Below are 15,362 nucleotides of genomic sequence, written 5' to 3'. Positions count from 1 at the left end.
GCCCAACTTCCTAACCTCGTTTAGGTAAGGTGGAGCAGCCGAATGAAGAACATTCTTCCATCTCCATCTCCATGGAAGAATGAATGAATGATTGCATTGCATTGCATTGCATTGCATTCAGAAACAGCCGGTACAGGAGGTTCTGACCTGTAAGGGGCCGGTACAGGAGCAGCCCAACTGATTCGATCGATCATTTGCAGCTAAGAAACCGTTCTTAATTTCCTGCGATGCTTTACAGTGCTATCTGTTTGGATCCATGCGTCGTCAGCTAATCATACATATATTGGAGAATCTGAATTCTAAATGTCTCGGCAGAGACAACACCAGATCATCTGTACATGCATCAAATCAGCACGTCCATATTACATTTCAGCATGATCAATAACAAGATCGCAGCCCACAGCAGCAGCTGATGCAACGCCATATATAGCTCAAATTGTAGCACGAGCAGAATGGAGCTCAGATGATGGCATTTTCCTCTCTCTCTCTCTCTCTTTTATTATCGAAGTGCATGGCTGGCTACGACCTACGGGGGCCATGAACCGTAGAATTGAAGCAGCAGGAAAGCATCCAAAATAAGGCGGCCGGTGTTCCTGCTTTGTCTCGGCTTCTCTTCCTCCTCCATTGGCTGGCATGCGCATGCAGAATTGCCTGGAGATGGAGCAGAGCCAAGAATGGCAACCAGCGAGGCATGGCATAAAAGGCCCGGTCGGTGAGCCGGGGCCTCATCACTCCCGGCCGGCCACCCTCGCGATCGCATCATCACATAACCCCCGGCGGGCAGTCGATCGGTCACCGGCCGCCGGCCGCACCCTCCTCTCCTTTCCAACTCCACGTTGGCAAGAGAGGAGGGCGTTGAATCGCCGGTCGAGCCAACCCAACCAATGGCCATGGCGCGACACCCCGCGCTCCTCGCGCCGCTACTGCTCCTCCTCGTTGTCTCCCACCTCCCTTCCTCCGCCCCCGCCACCACCGGCCCCACGGGCAACCTGCTCGCCAAAGCGGACGACAACGCCACCTCCTCCTCGTCACCGTTAACGCTTGCACCATCTGTCCGCCGCGACGACGAAAAGACCAAAAATGCCGCATCAAAAGAGGACAAGGAGGAGGACGATGATGACGACAAGGGCGACGACCGCGAGAAGAAGGACAAGGAGGAGAAGGAGAAAGAGAAAGAGGAGGAGGAGAAGAAGAAGGAGAAAGAGGAGGAGAATGGTCTGGTGTCGTTCACCAACGGCACGGGGTCGTACAAAGGCATGGCCCGCGAGTTCGTGAACGGGCACAACAAGCTGCGCGCGCGCTACGGCGTGCCGCCGATGAAGTGGGACAACAAGCTGGCGCGCCACGCACGGCGGTGGTCCAACGCGATGCGCAAGGACTGCGTGCTCAAGCACTCTGGCAGCAACTACGGCGAGAGCGTGTACGCGAGCAAGAACGGCTGGAACGCCACCGCCAAGGACGCCCTATGGAGTTGGAGCGACGAGGAGCCCCTCTACGACAAGCTCACCGGCAACTGCACCGGCGGCCGCCACTTCCGGGAGTGCGGCCACTTCGCGCTCATGGTCCGCGAGAAGAACCGGAAGATCGGCTGCGGCCGCGCCGAGTGCTACAAAGGCGGCGTCTTCATCACCTGCAACTACTACCTCCTCGACCACGACTGACTTTTGTGATTCACAGCCCCAAGCTCAGGCCTTTGCTTGTACTACCTACCAAAATTAAGCGATCCTTTTCTTCCTTAGCCACGTACAATTTACTTTACATCACCATCCTTTTCACCCAGTGAGCTGCTCTTCTTCGCCGCCTTTGCTTGCCTCCAACGGACAAGATGAAGGTGGTTGTTTTTTTCTTCTCCCCTTTGGGACGAATTAAGCAGATTGTATCTAGTTCACTCCCCTTGCTCTAGTTGCTATGCTTCCTTCCGTGATGCCATGGCATGGAGGATTCAAAACTTTTAATACCAGGGAAAACAGCAACACCTTGGCTTGCAATGTCCAGAATGATTCGTGCAACTCAACACACATCACTGATTCGCAATTTGCAAGATAACCACGATACATGGTCATGTTCAGTCACCTCACGCATGATGCTACACCCTGAAATTCAACAATCAGGAAACTAACTGGTCCAGTGCACGAAAAGAAGTACATTTCATCTCACAACGGTCAGTGGATGACAGGCTTGAGCGGGTGAGCTCTTAGCTTTGACAGATCCAACCTTGCATCCAGGTCTTCGTCCACCTCACCCACGACACTTCTGCAAATATCACACAAGGCCAACATGCATGAGATCGAGAATGGGATAAACTTATAAAAAATTCAGCTTCAGTTAGGTACAATACGGAACAGATCTGAAAAAGAATGCAGGCAGTACTTGACAACTCTTGAGAAACGAAGCGAGTAATAAAAATCTCAAGGACAAGGAGGAAATAACATACATGTTGTCACCCCTGATAATGTACAAACCAAGAACAAGCTGTTGAACTCCCTCCTGCAAGTACAATAACGAATCTCATGAGGCTGAATGTTTCAAATGTACTGCTAAATTCTCATGCACAGCAGAAACTAGAGAATAATGAGAATATGCAAGTACACGAGAACAATTGGGTGTCTGCTTGTGGTTTCAACCCAGTTGTGCAATCAATAATACTAGATAATTGGTTGATGACACTATCACAACCTACGAGAGAACCATCATCATCAACAGCCTACAGATCGCTCGTGCCATGATTGTGCACTGTTGAACAGAGAGGCATTTAAAAATCAGGCTTATAAGACATAAGTTGTATCATCGAAACATGTGCTGAACCAACCGTTTCTAAGAGAGCAATTCCTCCAGAATTCCCAAGGAATACATTTATTCCAAACAGGGCCAAGGCCCTTTAAAGGAAATGTCTTAAAAGATCGCTATATGAGGGTCACTGCCGCAAACAAAGGAAAAATGGAATGGGCATCTAATGAGGCAGAAACATGATTTGGTAAAGTGGCATGGTAACAGGCATATAACAGAGTAGCTAATAGTATGATGATAAGATATCTTCGGAAATGTTGAAGGTAATTACTTGAAACTTGACCAAGCGCAGCATAACGTATCAAACCATCAGACGGTATACAGTATCATTCTTAAGCATTTTAAGCAAACTTGGCACTATATAATGTTGATCAGAATAGTTGAACCAATCATTCATCAACATATCTTTTTTTAAACTAAATTCATCAACATATCTAGTTTAAGGATTCAAATGCAGGCTAACACATGGTTCACTATAAACTAATTCTGCAGGAAACTAGTGTCCAGCCTTAAGGTAACAAAATTGTGTCATTTCTTGTTTGTAACTTTTCAAGCATCATATGAAGTAAACCGGTTTACAGTACCATGAAAGAGAACTAGAGGTGCCTTGATCGGGGTTGCACAAGAGTGGTGCCTTGAGTTTGATCTGAAGCCATGCAAGGGTGAAAGCATCCTAGATCTCAAAAGAGGGGACTAAAAGGGAACCGGTGCAAAATTCTGCCTAATGAAAGCATTTCAAAACCAAAGCAAAGACAAATTTTGCAGTGTAAAATATGTACTGAACCAGCCATATTTCTCAAGCTATCCTGACAACAAAGAGTCCAGTTCTTAGGGAAATTCCAGAACAGAGCGCTTCAAACCAGAGCGCCAGTGGCACATAGCAAGGAAAAAGAATGGTTGAATGCCTAGTCAACTAGTGCTAGAGAAGTTGCCCTATTTGACGCCACAAATACAGAAGACGAATTATTAGAATGACCAAAGGACAACTCGGTAAAATTACAAGGCAATGATTTCATTAGCTAGAGAAGCGCAACAACACTTACCAGACTATCGCTGAAGGAAACCTTTGTGTAGATGAAATGGCAGTACTTGGAACTCATTGAAACAAACATTTAAATCAAGTTTTCTAATACAGAATATCGTCGCAAGGAATTTGGTGATGTTTTGAGATTATTCCTTGATATATAAAAAAAATCATAGGCTCTGGAGCAAATTTAATGTGAGTGCGTAAAGAGGTGAGTGAGTGAGCTGATTGGGGAAGCTAGCCTTTGTAGAGTAGACCCTCTCATGGGACTCGTCGAGGATAATGTTGGTGGCCTGATCGAATCCTCTCAACGTGCCCTGCATGAAGAAGGAAGCAGAAGGCGCGAATTAGCATGAACATGAGACGGCACAAGGAACACGGGAGGGTCGATTGGGGCTACCACTATGTTGCGGCCATCGTTGGTGATGACGGAGATCACCTCTGGCAACAAAGAGAAGAGCACCCATTCCATCCATCAGTAAATAAGAGGATCGGGAAGAAGAAATCATGGTAGGTCGTCGCTTGTGGTAGGTACTCACGGTCGACGAGCGACTCGAGCGCCGGACCTCCGGATGCCATCCGCCTACCTGCGAGCTCTTACTTTCCCGATGGAGTTGGATGCGGCGACGGTGGGTGCGAATGGGGACGCCTAAACCCTACTCTTAGCTGGTCTCTCTCTTCTCTTCTTCTTCTTTCGATTCCCCCCCGCCCTCCTCCTCCTCCTCCTCCTCCTCCTCCTCTTGATGGGCCGGGCCGGGCTGGGCTGGGCCGAGATTAAAATATCTAGTCCTAGATTTTTTGTTTATACATATATTTTTCCTTTAATATTTTCAAAAATACAAACCTATTTAAAAAATAGTAGTTATAACTATCGTCGTCTGTTCATCGGGTGGGACCTTATGGGCTTCGATGGTCAGTACATTAAATAACCGGAGAAAACAACATCTCACACGTTGAATGGGCGAAAACTTCATCTCATCCGTTGAGCGGGCGCGATCTCGCACGATGAACGTGTGACATGTTGTGCTTCTGCGGTGATCCTTGTAGACATCGCAAGTCTCAAGATATCTTCTACACTTATGACAAACGTTTCTTCATATGTACCAACTACTAGTACGACTCATCTCGATATGGACCGCATGAGTACACACCGGTATAGTGATATAGAACACTTTTGTGGAACTTTTCATATAATTTCATGTACTGTCTTACTAATCTTCACTCTTATTTTATTTGTTCAGACTCTTTCACCTATGTATGACTTCATAAAATGATAAGACATGGAGCATAATAAGCACCAAATACGGTGGTCGATATAGAGATACGGTGGAGGAGGAAAACTTACGAACATCAAGAGTACGAGCAATAACAAGAGGCACTACAGTTGAAGCGTCAGAAGGAGTAGCGCATAAAGAAGGCAGCAAAGGAGCACGCCGCAGCTGAAGCACGTAAAGCAGAAAGGAAGCGTCAGAGGACCCATCGCACTAAGATAGAGGACCTGTTGCACTAATAAAGATCTCACCCGTTCAACCGACGAGATGAAGATCTCACCCATTTATTGAGCGAGATCAAGTTCTCGACTAGTGAACAGGCCAAACATTGCTTTCTCTACTTATTTAATGCACTGACCGTTAGAATGCATAAAATCTCACCCATTCAACGGACGACGTAACATATACCACCTTTTTTTTCGAAAATGAGCATGTATTCTTGAAAATAATAAAAAAATTATATATATATATATATATATAAACATACACACACATATAGATCTAGTGATGGGCCCAATTCTACAGACCTAAAGGAATGAGGCCTCCATGGCTCCAATGGAAGGCCTATCACTCCGAGTGTTCCCTTTTCAAGAAAGAAAATCCTCTCCAAAAAGTAAAAATTAAAAAGGAGTGCGCATGTGCGTTTCTTACCCCCCCCCCCACCCCCTAAAAAATCCCCTTTTTCTTCGCTCTTCCGGAACCGGTACAGAAATTGGTGCCTTTTCTACTTTGTTTACGTTAGTGACTGAGGTCTATGTGGGGTACCTTTCGGGTGTGGGATGCTCGTTTAACTTCTGTATTCATCTTGTTCCTTATTTACATGGGTGCACTACGTTTTCAAAAGCTTCCCACTTAAGTTTTTTTTTCTATAGTTTTTATAAAAACCCGCTATGAGAGGTCCCTACCTATGGTGTTTGCCATGTAACTTAGAGTTGTGTATTTCAACTCTACTTGTCTCGCACCCTCCGTGTTGTTGTTCAACACAGAGAACGACCTTTTATCCCCATGTTGGAACCTTATAGAACTCGAACCGCTGACATCCGTCACAAGGTAAACCACCGCCTCTCAAACCTCCCCAACGGGTTCTACCTCCCCAACGGGTTCTACCATAGAGGCCAACGATAGACAATAACTCCCCTCCAACACAGCTTACAACTTTCATCGTACTGTGCTCTCCGAAGGTTGTTCGTCCCTTTTTAATCTTCCTCACCATATTACCCCTTGTTGCTAATTAATTAATTAATACTCATAGATGATTCTCTGCATGCCTGCCTGTGTAAACGAATGTTGTCCATGATTCGAACTGGTGTGTGATAAGGCTCCCAATACAAGCAAGACAAATCCATTCTGATTTCTGAATGGACGTGTTACATCTCTCGGAACAAAGTTTCTAACATAGCTTTAAATGTAACTACATTGGTTAAACAAGATTACACAGTGCCTTCTCCTGTCGGGAGCTTAATTTCTTCTTTTCAAAATATAGCAGCAATCCAGGAACACACAGTGTGTAGCATTGTGCAATAGAGTTGGACCTTACTCAATTCATCCATAACTTGAGGGCCCTATCCTTTCCACCAGATGCAACCTTTTCGCCATCAGGGCTCCAATCCACAGCGTAGACCTTACAATGTTCACATGTATCATGCTAACTGATCTCTAACCTTTTCTTTCTTTTTTGGCTTATGAACCCAATTAGATCAAAGAAACGACGTACCTCATCTGCGTGACCTGGTAAGTCTTGTTTCAACTTGTGTGTTCGAATATCCCAAACCTGGAATGTAGAAACAGACATTCACATGAACAAGAGATATGTCACTCTGAATTCTAACAGACAAACATGCGTAGCCAAGCATCTCGTGATACTGTGTTATCCCCATGCAAGGAGTTTCCAGAATGGAGCACAATACCTGCTGAAGGCATGCGTACAAAAACTATGGCACCCAATGGTTGGCAACTGCAACTAACATTCATGTTCGACTTCATAGTTTGGGATTACTACCCAAGCAAGATAATAAACTCCTCAAAGGCAAATTCTTTAACAGAAAATGGAAACATGAAATGCATTTTAAGTGATTGGTCGATACAATAAAGATAGAACTGAATAAAAAGTTGGTGTCAAATCAAACACAGTATTAAGCCAAGTCAGGCGGAAACATATATAGATACCTTTAGGGTGGAATCCTTGCTTCCGCTTAGAAGAAGCCTACTGTCGGCAGACCAGCTACAAAGAAACAATGTTGTCAAGGATGAAATGACCAAAAGCTGGGGATTTTTTTTTTAAAAAAAAACCAAGGACAAAATCTCACCTGATCTGGTAGACATCTGCGACATGCCCTCTGAAAGCTGCAATAAATTTACCTGTGATACCATTCCATAACTTAACAGATTTGTCAAAGGAGGCACTTGCCAACCATTGCCCATCAGGAGAAAAGTATACATGGTTTACGAGCTGCAAACAGAAATACAATGAAGGGTCATTTATAAGCATGGCTGCAACCAAAGAACTAACTCCAATTTGCTTGAAGGTACAATCTTCAAAAAAAGAAAAAAAAATTACTTGATCAAGCCATCTGGTAATTTATGGACAACTTATACAAAGTCCTAATTATTTCAAAATCTACCGTGAATTGAGTGTGGATAGAATCACCCTATTAAGTCAATGGAGGTGATTCATCATGACTTTTAGCTGTCAAGCTAATGGAAAATGAACATAAAAGATTTTTTTAATCTGTCCACACTATGAGACACTATACCTTCTGATGACCAGTCATGCGAGCTTTGGATTGTTTACTGATTGTTGGTTCCCAAAGAAACATTGTAAAATCATCAGAACCAGAAACTAGTCTCTCAGGAGCATTACCCCTCATCTTCTTGTATCTCGCAAGAGCTGCCTAAATATAAAAGGATGTCAAGCGAAAGAATAAACATTTCGAATATTTTATTTATACTTGTATCTTAAACTAAATCTAATTTGCCATTTGGATGGGCAACAAATTAAAAGAAAATACTAGCAGTAAGTCAAGAGCCATCAAGAATATACCTCTTTCATTTCCTCTGCAGTTGAATATATCTTGCCAGTATGGTCATATGCCCCAGTGCGAAGAACATATTCTGTGCTCAAGGCAAGAGAATTCACCCAGTGCCCATGACCCTGAATATGTAAACAATAATTACCTTTAGAAAACATAAGGTAAATGCCAACATGCGATATATGATTTGATACATGTGATAAAATTTCAGAAAACAATTAAGTAAACTACATGTTAAAATCACTGTGAAATTAAAAAATAATAATCAAGTGCATTATCCAGGCACATGAGCATCACAGCATGTCATGTTGATGGCAAGGATGACTAGAATCTTGTACTATGGATTGCTTGTATATAACCCTTAATACAGTGAATGCATCTTAGAAACATAAAAGCTGTTACTTATTTGGAAGTGTCATCGTATTGAAATAATCATGGTAGATCAGATATATTACGCAGACAGCATACAGATGCAGATCACATGTTGATGATAAGGATGACTAGAATCTTGTACTATGGATTGCTTGTATATAACCCTTAATACAGTAAATGCATCTTAGAAACATAAAAGCTGTTGCTTCTTTGGAAGTGTCATCATATCGAAATAATCATGGCAGATCAGATATACTACGCAGACAACATACAGATCCAGATCACATGAACATATTTGTTGTCTTGTTGATGACAAGGATGTCTAGAATCTAATGCACTTAGGTCAGTCTCCTGAATTGTTTCGCTCCTGGCACAGAAGCCAGAATGTTTAGCAGGGTAAGTTTAGTGGCTATTTGACTTGAAATCCTAAAGCTTGAGATGACAATCGATAGGAATACAGTGCTGATTCCTGTTGACAAATCCTTCTTTAAACAGTGCCGACATCATATAAACGCATAGGCAAATCCCGTATCATGATGAATAATCAGACATTTTAAAACATGCCCCACAAAGCATCACATCTTTTCCTGTCATATCTATTTGTATGAATATACCAACCCTTTAACGTTTTATACTCCAATGAGTAACGAAAAATTGACAGAATAAATGGTTAAACAGTTTCATCTAGTGATACTGTCATAAGGTAGTACATTATCAGACTTTTTTAGTACATATGCATCTACGGAACAATCAAGAAGACTACAGAAACGGGTAAAAAGTTGTCCCTGCAATTCCTTGTGAGCTTTTAGTACCTAAGCTATAACTCAATAACATAAATTAACATGTGACTGGGTAATTGAATAAACAAAGTTTTAGGGGACTCTCTGATCCAACTCAAAATCCCAACAAAATTGAACTTAATACGCAGACAGATCAATTAACAGATCAATTAAAAAGGGTAAATTGGATTGATTAGTCAGGAAGTTGAGCAAACACAAGTTGCTGGCCCTTTGCAGTATCACATGTTGGAGAATTAGGCCACTTTTAGTTTGACATTGACCTGCTCATAACTTTTCGAGGGAAAAAAAGGAAAGAGATATTCTGTGTTCAAAATATAAACCATGCATCTCAAATAGTTTACATGAGGCCATATAGACAATGGCTACTGAACAAATGTTTAACTTCGTTATGAGAACATTAACACTGCATAATTTTGCAAATATATGATGGATTGATACACTACCTGCAGTGTTTTGACCAACTTTCCCTGAGAAGTTTCCCATACTTTGATTAAACAATCTTCAGAACTGCAGTACAGGATGATCTTTAAAGAATTGTATATGTAGAAATATAACTTGAAGTAAAGAAATCCATGAAGTATGTCATCAAATACACATTCTTTTTTTTTTTCTCGAATACGCAGGAGGATTGCGTATCTTTGTATTAAGTAGGAAGGAAGAGAGTGAAGTCTTTTACAACGACCAAGATTTGGTCGGAGACAGACGCCTTCTTGGCGGTAAGCCTGAGCGATCCATACCACTGGGAAGTTCTCCGTCAAGGCCGCCGCCCCCATCGCCGGAGGAGGTTGCACCCTCGCTGCTGGGGGAAGAAGGGTTGCGATATTCCGCCAAGAAGGTGAGACAGATGGAGATCGTGTAGCGCGGAGTCCACTTCTCCACGAGGAGCGGCGGAATGTTGCCAAAGAGCTGTTGCACGGTAGGGTCTTCGTAGCGAACGGTTAGCACAAGTTCCACCACCTCCATTACGACATTGCTAGGGCAGTAGAGATGCTCCACGTGTGTGAAGGCACGCTGTGAAGGAGATGACAACGCGGTAGGCTAAGACACCACCGTCTGCATAAGCGAGCCTTGTCCATGGTAAAAAAAACCACGAGATGCGAGCTGCAGAGGGGTTGCCACTAGCCGCGAGGATGATGTCACGCACGGCTTGGGATCGGCAGACGACGAGAAAGTTGTCGGGGGCGAAGGCAACATCGTTGAACTCAATTGAGGAGACACTAAGAGCGCCGGAGATGAAAGTGGACAACTCATGAGCCTCCAGGTCATGACGAGCACGATTGGCATATGCTAGCAACGACCAGCGAAGGCGATGTTCCTCCGCGGCAAAAGAATCAGACCAAGGCACAATGCAACGATCGGGAGTTGTGCCAGGCCGAGGAACAACATCACAGATGGATGTCAAGGGCGAGGCACGGACAGCAGAAGCCGATGGAGAGCCAGGAGGGGTTGACCCCATAGCAGCAGATCTTGAAGGGGTAGAACCAACGGGTGAACGCAGCGTGATGGTTCTACTAGAGTTTGGCGGGATGCCCGCACCGGCAGCCGAGCCAACTGCAATGGAGGCGGAAGGGGAGGCACAGCGAAAGACTCGGCGGCGACCCGATGTCTCTAAACCACAAGAGGAGCTCCAAGGCCTTTTACACTCCTTGGCTTGGTGACGGAAGCCTTTGCAGCGGAAACATATTGGAGGGAGGCGACAGTCGGCACGTCAGTGCGTCCATGACAGACAATTGAGGCACCGGCCGTCAAGAGCAGCTGGCAAGCTGTGCTTACGAGGGGCAGAGGAACAACGGCCACTGCAGACCTTGCCGGCCTTAGGAGGTTGGGGGCGCCAATGGGTGACCACAGTCCATCCACCACCATCCGCCTGTGGGACCTTTGGTGGCACAGAAGGAAGTCGAGCAGGAGAGCCTACAAGGGCCCCTCACGGTGGGGAGCCCTCCTTGCAGCGGCCAAGAGGCCAGTGGTGGGGTGTCAAGGAAGAGGGGAGCGTTGCTCAGCACCGTAGAGGATGGATTTCCCTTTTTGCTCAACGGACAACTGCGCAGCGAAGGGGGCCGGAGTTGCAAATGGAGTAGTCGGCAGAGGCGAGCGCTCTGCCGAGGAGGCGAAAGCTGGGGTGTCATGAAGCCACCGCTGGACCTTCGAACGTCCGGTGGAGGCAACGATCAGGCGAAACAAGGTGGCAAAAGGGGAGAGCAAGGAGTTGGGGCCAACGGTCGCTGGCTGGGGGCAGCCGGCGAGGTGAGGTGGGTGGATGCTGAGCTCAGAGTGAGCGGCAGCGAAGAAGGAGAAGGAGGAGGAGAGCCAGGGGAAGAGGCCATCGATTCAGATTTTTTCTTCCACTACTGACCAAATACGAATTCTTATTGTGTATCATTTGCAGTGACAATAGAAGCACCTATGGTCAATAAAAAAAATATTAAGCATATGAACTGCAGCTATAAGAGATGAATAAAGTACCAAGGAACATATAAAGTAAAAAGAAAACAAATATAGGCAAACAGTTTTTTTTTCTGGTTGACAAAACTTCAACATGTTACCATCTGGTAGTAGTTACAACATCAGTAAATCTAGAAAATTATCAAACTGACACCAGGAGAGGGCTTTGGTTTCTGTAGTTGAGAACTATCTTGCTATTGTCCACAATTCTCGAAAGAAAAACCACTAATAAAGTAAGAATTGGTACACAGACAGACTTCACCTTACATTCATAGAAAAATGGAAACCCATGAGAAGAATATGCAATGAATCTATGATGAACACACAATTTGTTCCAAATCATGAAAAGACAAAGGCAGATTTTTTGCATATCATGTATCAACAAGTCCAACTGTTATTTTGCTCATACTCTATAAAATTGTATGTAGTATAGTACTGAACCATGATAGCATCATCGTATTTGTTACTAAACATCAAGCTTTGTAAACAAGTGCACTCATATTTAGGAATAGTTATTCAGTGGTGTTCCGGTCTTACCCTGTATAAATCAAACCATCTCCACCCCACTTGACGCAGGTCACTGAATTAGTGTGACCTGTAAGGGAAATAACACACTTCCTTGTGGTAATGTCCCAAATGCGTGCATCACCATCCTTGCTTGCACTTACAAAGCGGCGGCATGGAGCTTGCAAATGAACTGGCTCCCAAGATACAGCAGTAATCCATTTCCTGTGTCCCTATTTCGTAATAGGCCATGATAAATGAGTACTGGAACATAACGAAAAACATCTGAAAGATGTGAATTATGATATGACTATGTTTCTTTTATATCAAACTGAGTATACAAAATTTACAAAGAAAGAAAAAAGTTTGTGGTAGTTCTCTTCAACTATCATCTATTTCCAAGAGTGGTTAAAAAAACATGCTTGGCAATAGGCGCATAAGGCAGCCTGGACTAGCAGTTCAGAAACAAAAGGTTGACATAAATGCTGAATTCATTGTTCATCAGGCATAGAGGTCAACAGATAAAGAATGCATAATCTTACCGTAAGTGGAGAGCCCAATTGCTTCCCAGTTTTTGGGTCCCACAATATAAGTTCTCCTGACTTGCTTCCACTAACAAGATGTTTTCCATCAGGTGACCATGCAATGCAGAGAACCCAATTTTTGTGGCCTGGAATAAGCAGGGTTACAGACAACATAAGAAAAATGCGCTGTGCAGACATGCAACTGGAACTACCCAAGAGTCTCACAAGTTAAACTCTCAGGTAATGAAAGCACAAGTGAATAACACAAATTTCATGATAGTGTCACAACAGAAACTGCATACAAAAGATAAAGTTCCAATGAGTTTGAATGTAGATATAGCCATATAGGCTTAAAAATGGTTCATGTAGTGTGCTAATTACAAGACTTTACAGTTCCAAAGCACAAAGTGTGTCACAACAGAAACTACATACAGACGATACAATGGGTTTAAATGTTGATATAGCCATACAGGCTTCAAAACTGGTTCATACAAGGAATGGGATGAGCGTTCGATGTAGGATGAAAAAAATGTTCTGTGCGATGTGTTAATTACAAGGAATGTGGTCTCCAATCCTTAATTTGGAAGTTCCAAATCGTCTAATTCACATATTTGTCCCGCAAAACTAATATAAAAGGACCATCAGTGTATTCTATGATACTAATACTCACTTTGTCCATGTCCTGTTATATATTGGACATGTCATTTACTCTGCAATTAGAAAAGTTTAGTTCTGAAGGTAATTTATAAGTTTGCTGTGCAACCAAGAAGATTATATTGACCAACTTGGCTGTGGGCAATTTTATCAAAAGACCACAATTTTAGGTATGAGCAACATGATAAACAAAGCACCAATAAGCAAGGATACTAAGCATTCACCTTTACATGTGAACAATGGAGTCTGTGTGTTCAGGTCCCAAAACCGGACAGTGGTGTCACCTGAACCACTAGCCAAACATTTTCCATCAGGGCTAAAAGAAACAGCTAGTACAGCTTCTGTGTGTCCTGCATAAAAAGAAGATTATGTGAATATCACCCAGCAGTGTCTACGCAAATGTAAGATGATATAAGAGATTATTGATTAATTGACCAGTACTAAACAAACAATTGTGCTCATGAGCCACCGACCCTTAAAGATACCTTTACATGTTCTCATGTCCATCATTCAAAAGTAGATAGATAATGAACTGCTGAAATTATGGGGATGTGGTCTAACAAGTATTGATATACCAAATCAATTCTTCAATCATCCAACATGCATATTAACCATTAGAATTTTAATGCCAACAGGAAAAGTCGCGGTCATCCTTAGTTCGTTTACATTCACATTTGCCCATTGGATTATACATGCCACCATTATGCAAATACCAACGTTGCAAGTCCCTTGTAATACTAAGCTTGTTCAGATAAGCAGATGGCAATAAATAGAGAACAAAAGGCAGAACTTGGAAAGCCAAGGCCACTGATTCAAAGCACAATTATCATATGATGTAGATGTGATATCCCTTTGCTTTCCTATCAAAGAACAGTTGTAAGCTTGCAATGCTACACATGAAGCCATACTTTCATAAAGCATTAGCTATGTTCTTTCTTTCTCAACAAAAGAATGGCATTAGCTACAGATAATGAACAGAATACCAGACAGACATACCAGCAATTGTAGCGGAACATCGGTTGACTGGTCTGATCCGGAAAAGTGCTTGCGGTTGATATACTATGCGCAGAGTAACCTCAACATTGGCTTCATTTATGGAAAGGAGGGATGGAAACAGAAATTAGATGCCACCACAGCCTATATGGCTTGCCTTCGAAAAGAAGAAAACAAAGGTTTCTCACCGTCCTTTTGCTGCATGTAAGTGCCAAGCTGAACAGAGAGCTCTTCATCTCCAATGTAAAATGCATAGGGCAACTTGTCCTCCTGAATTAAAAGCTTTGCCAACATTAGCTCGTAGCATTAGTTTGTAGGATCACTGGAAATAAAATGTCTAGATGACAAGAATATTTCATGATTAATTATGCGTTCCAGTTGTGGAGTAACATGCCACTCCAGCATGCGTGTGCTCCTGTTACGTATTGTTTCTTGGACGAGTGTACCCAATTCAGTATAATGGGTAGGAGAAAGTACTGAACAAATATGCATGCCATACATTGTGTAGGAGATGATTGACAATCTCCTGGAGCTGCGGCGGGCCGACGTTCTGCGGAAGATATAGCGCTGCACCGAGATGGTCTCCTTCGGGACTCAGCAGCTGGCACATGACGCTGGTGTCGGTGCTGGAAGCAGGTGGGGCTTGGTGATTTTGGTTGTCCATCCGAAATTCGAAGTAAGCGAAGTGCACCTGTTTATTGAACATAATCGCACAATGGATTAGACTAGTCCGCAACAAACTGAATGGAAAGAAAGAAAAAGATTTGGAGCTGAGGGCTACCAGTACAAACAGAAGAAATCAATGAAGCCCGGATGGATCACCACCAGTACCAGTGGAGGCCGGGGAGGAGGAGGAAGAGGGCGGCGGCGGTGGACTGACAGAGAGAGAGAGGGAGCAGGAGAGGAAGGAAAACCCTGCCGCCGCCTGCCTTGCCCTCAATTTTGCAGCTTTCCAGTTTTAC

At 43.6% G+C, this 15,362-nt stretch overlaps 3 protein-coding genes across 3 annotated transcripts; 1 reads left to right on the top strand and 2 right to left on the bottom strand.

Moving 5' to 3' along the window:
- Positions 1-655: 655 nt before the first annotated feature.
- LOC133929559 (uncharacterized) lies at positions 656-1,968 on the top strand. Its single transcript, XM_062376367.1, has one exon. The coding sequence runs from the start codon at positions 885-887 to the stop codon at positions 1,659-1,661; it is 777 nt and encodes a 258-aa protein (XP_062232351.1). The 5' UTR covers positions 656-884; the 3' UTR covers positions 1,662-1,968.
- Positions 1,969-1,997: 29 nt separating this feature from the next.
- On the bottom strand, positions 1,998-4,512 carry LOC133929560 (sm-like protein LSM8). The gene is made up of 5 exons (XM_062376368.1): positions 4,351-4,512; positions 4,212-4,252; positions 4,054-4,128; positions 2,435-2,487; positions 1,998-2,253 (listed from the first exon to the last, which is right to left on the bottom strand). Exons 1-5 carry the CDS (start codon positions 4,388-4,390, stop codon positions 2,163-2,165), a joined length of 300 nt encoding a protein of 99 aa, XP_062232352.1. The 5' UTR covers positions 4,391-4,512; the 3' UTR covers positions 1,998-2,162.
- Positions 4,513-6,408: 1,896 nt separating this feature from the next.
- On the bottom strand, positions 6,409-15,340 carry LOC133929557 (notchless protein homolog). Its single transcript, XM_062376365.1, has 14 exons — positions 15,182-15,340; positions 14,900-15,091; positions 14,589-14,670; positions 14,404-14,493; positions 13,632-13,757; positions 12,772-12,899; positions 12,263-12,462; positions 9,727-9,790; positions 8,123-8,233; positions 7,836-7,973; positions 7,389-7,531; positions 7,249-7,303; positions 6,797-6,853; positions 6,409-6,703 (listed from the first exon to the last, which is right to left on the bottom strand). The coding sequence occupies exons 2-14, from the start codon at positions 15,062-15,064 to the stop codon at positions 6,620-6,622; spliced, it is 1,443 nt and encodes a 480-aa protein (XP_062232349.1). The 5' UTR covers positions 15,065-15,091; positions 15,182-15,340; the 3' UTR covers positions 6,409-6,619.
- Between the last annotated feature and the right edge of the window lie 22 nt (positions 15,341-15,362).

This window comes from Phragmites australis, chromosome 9 (assembly GCF_958298935.1).
Source record: "Phragmites australis chromosome 9, lpPhrAust1.1, whole genome shotgun sequence".
In the NCBI taxonomy this organism is placed as follows: domain Eukaryota; kingdom Viridiplantae; phylum Streptophyta; class Magnoliopsida; order Poales; family Poaceae; genus Phragmites; species Phragmites australis.
This window is presented reverse-complemented; position numbering and strand designations above follow the sequence as displayed.

Excerpts from the sequence above, each read along its gene's own strand:
- LOC133929559 (XM_062376367.1), top strand. The coding sequence starts at position 885 with ATGGCCATGGCGCGACACCCCGCGCTCCTCGCGCCGCTACTGCTCCTC.
- LOC133929560 (XM_062376368.1), bottom strand. The coding sequence starts at position 4,390 with ATGGCATCCGGAGGTCCGGCGCTCGAGTCGCTCGTCGACC. Across the intron at positions 4,129-4,211 it reads ACGATGGCCGCAACATAGTG|GGCACGTTGAGAGGATTCGA; the intron begins GTAGCCCCAATC and ends TTCTTCATGCAG. Across the intron at positions 2,254-2,434 it reads ATTATCAGGGGTGACAACAT|AAGTGTCGTGGGTGAGGTGG; the intron begins GTATGTTATTTC and ends TGATATTTGCAG.
- LOC133929557 (XM_062376365.1), bottom strand. The coding sequence starts at position 15,064 with ATGGACAACCAAAATCACCAAGCCCCACCTGCTTCCAGCACCGACACC. Across the intron at positions 7,304-7,388 it reads GCAGATGTCTACCAGATCAG|CTGGTCTGCCGACAGTAGGC; the intron begins GTGAGATTTTGT and ends GTTTCTTTGTAG. Across the intron at positions 6,704-6,796 it reads TACCAGGTCACGCAGATGAG|GTCTACGCTGTGGATTGGAG; the intron begins GTACGTCGTTTC and ends GAACATTGTAAG.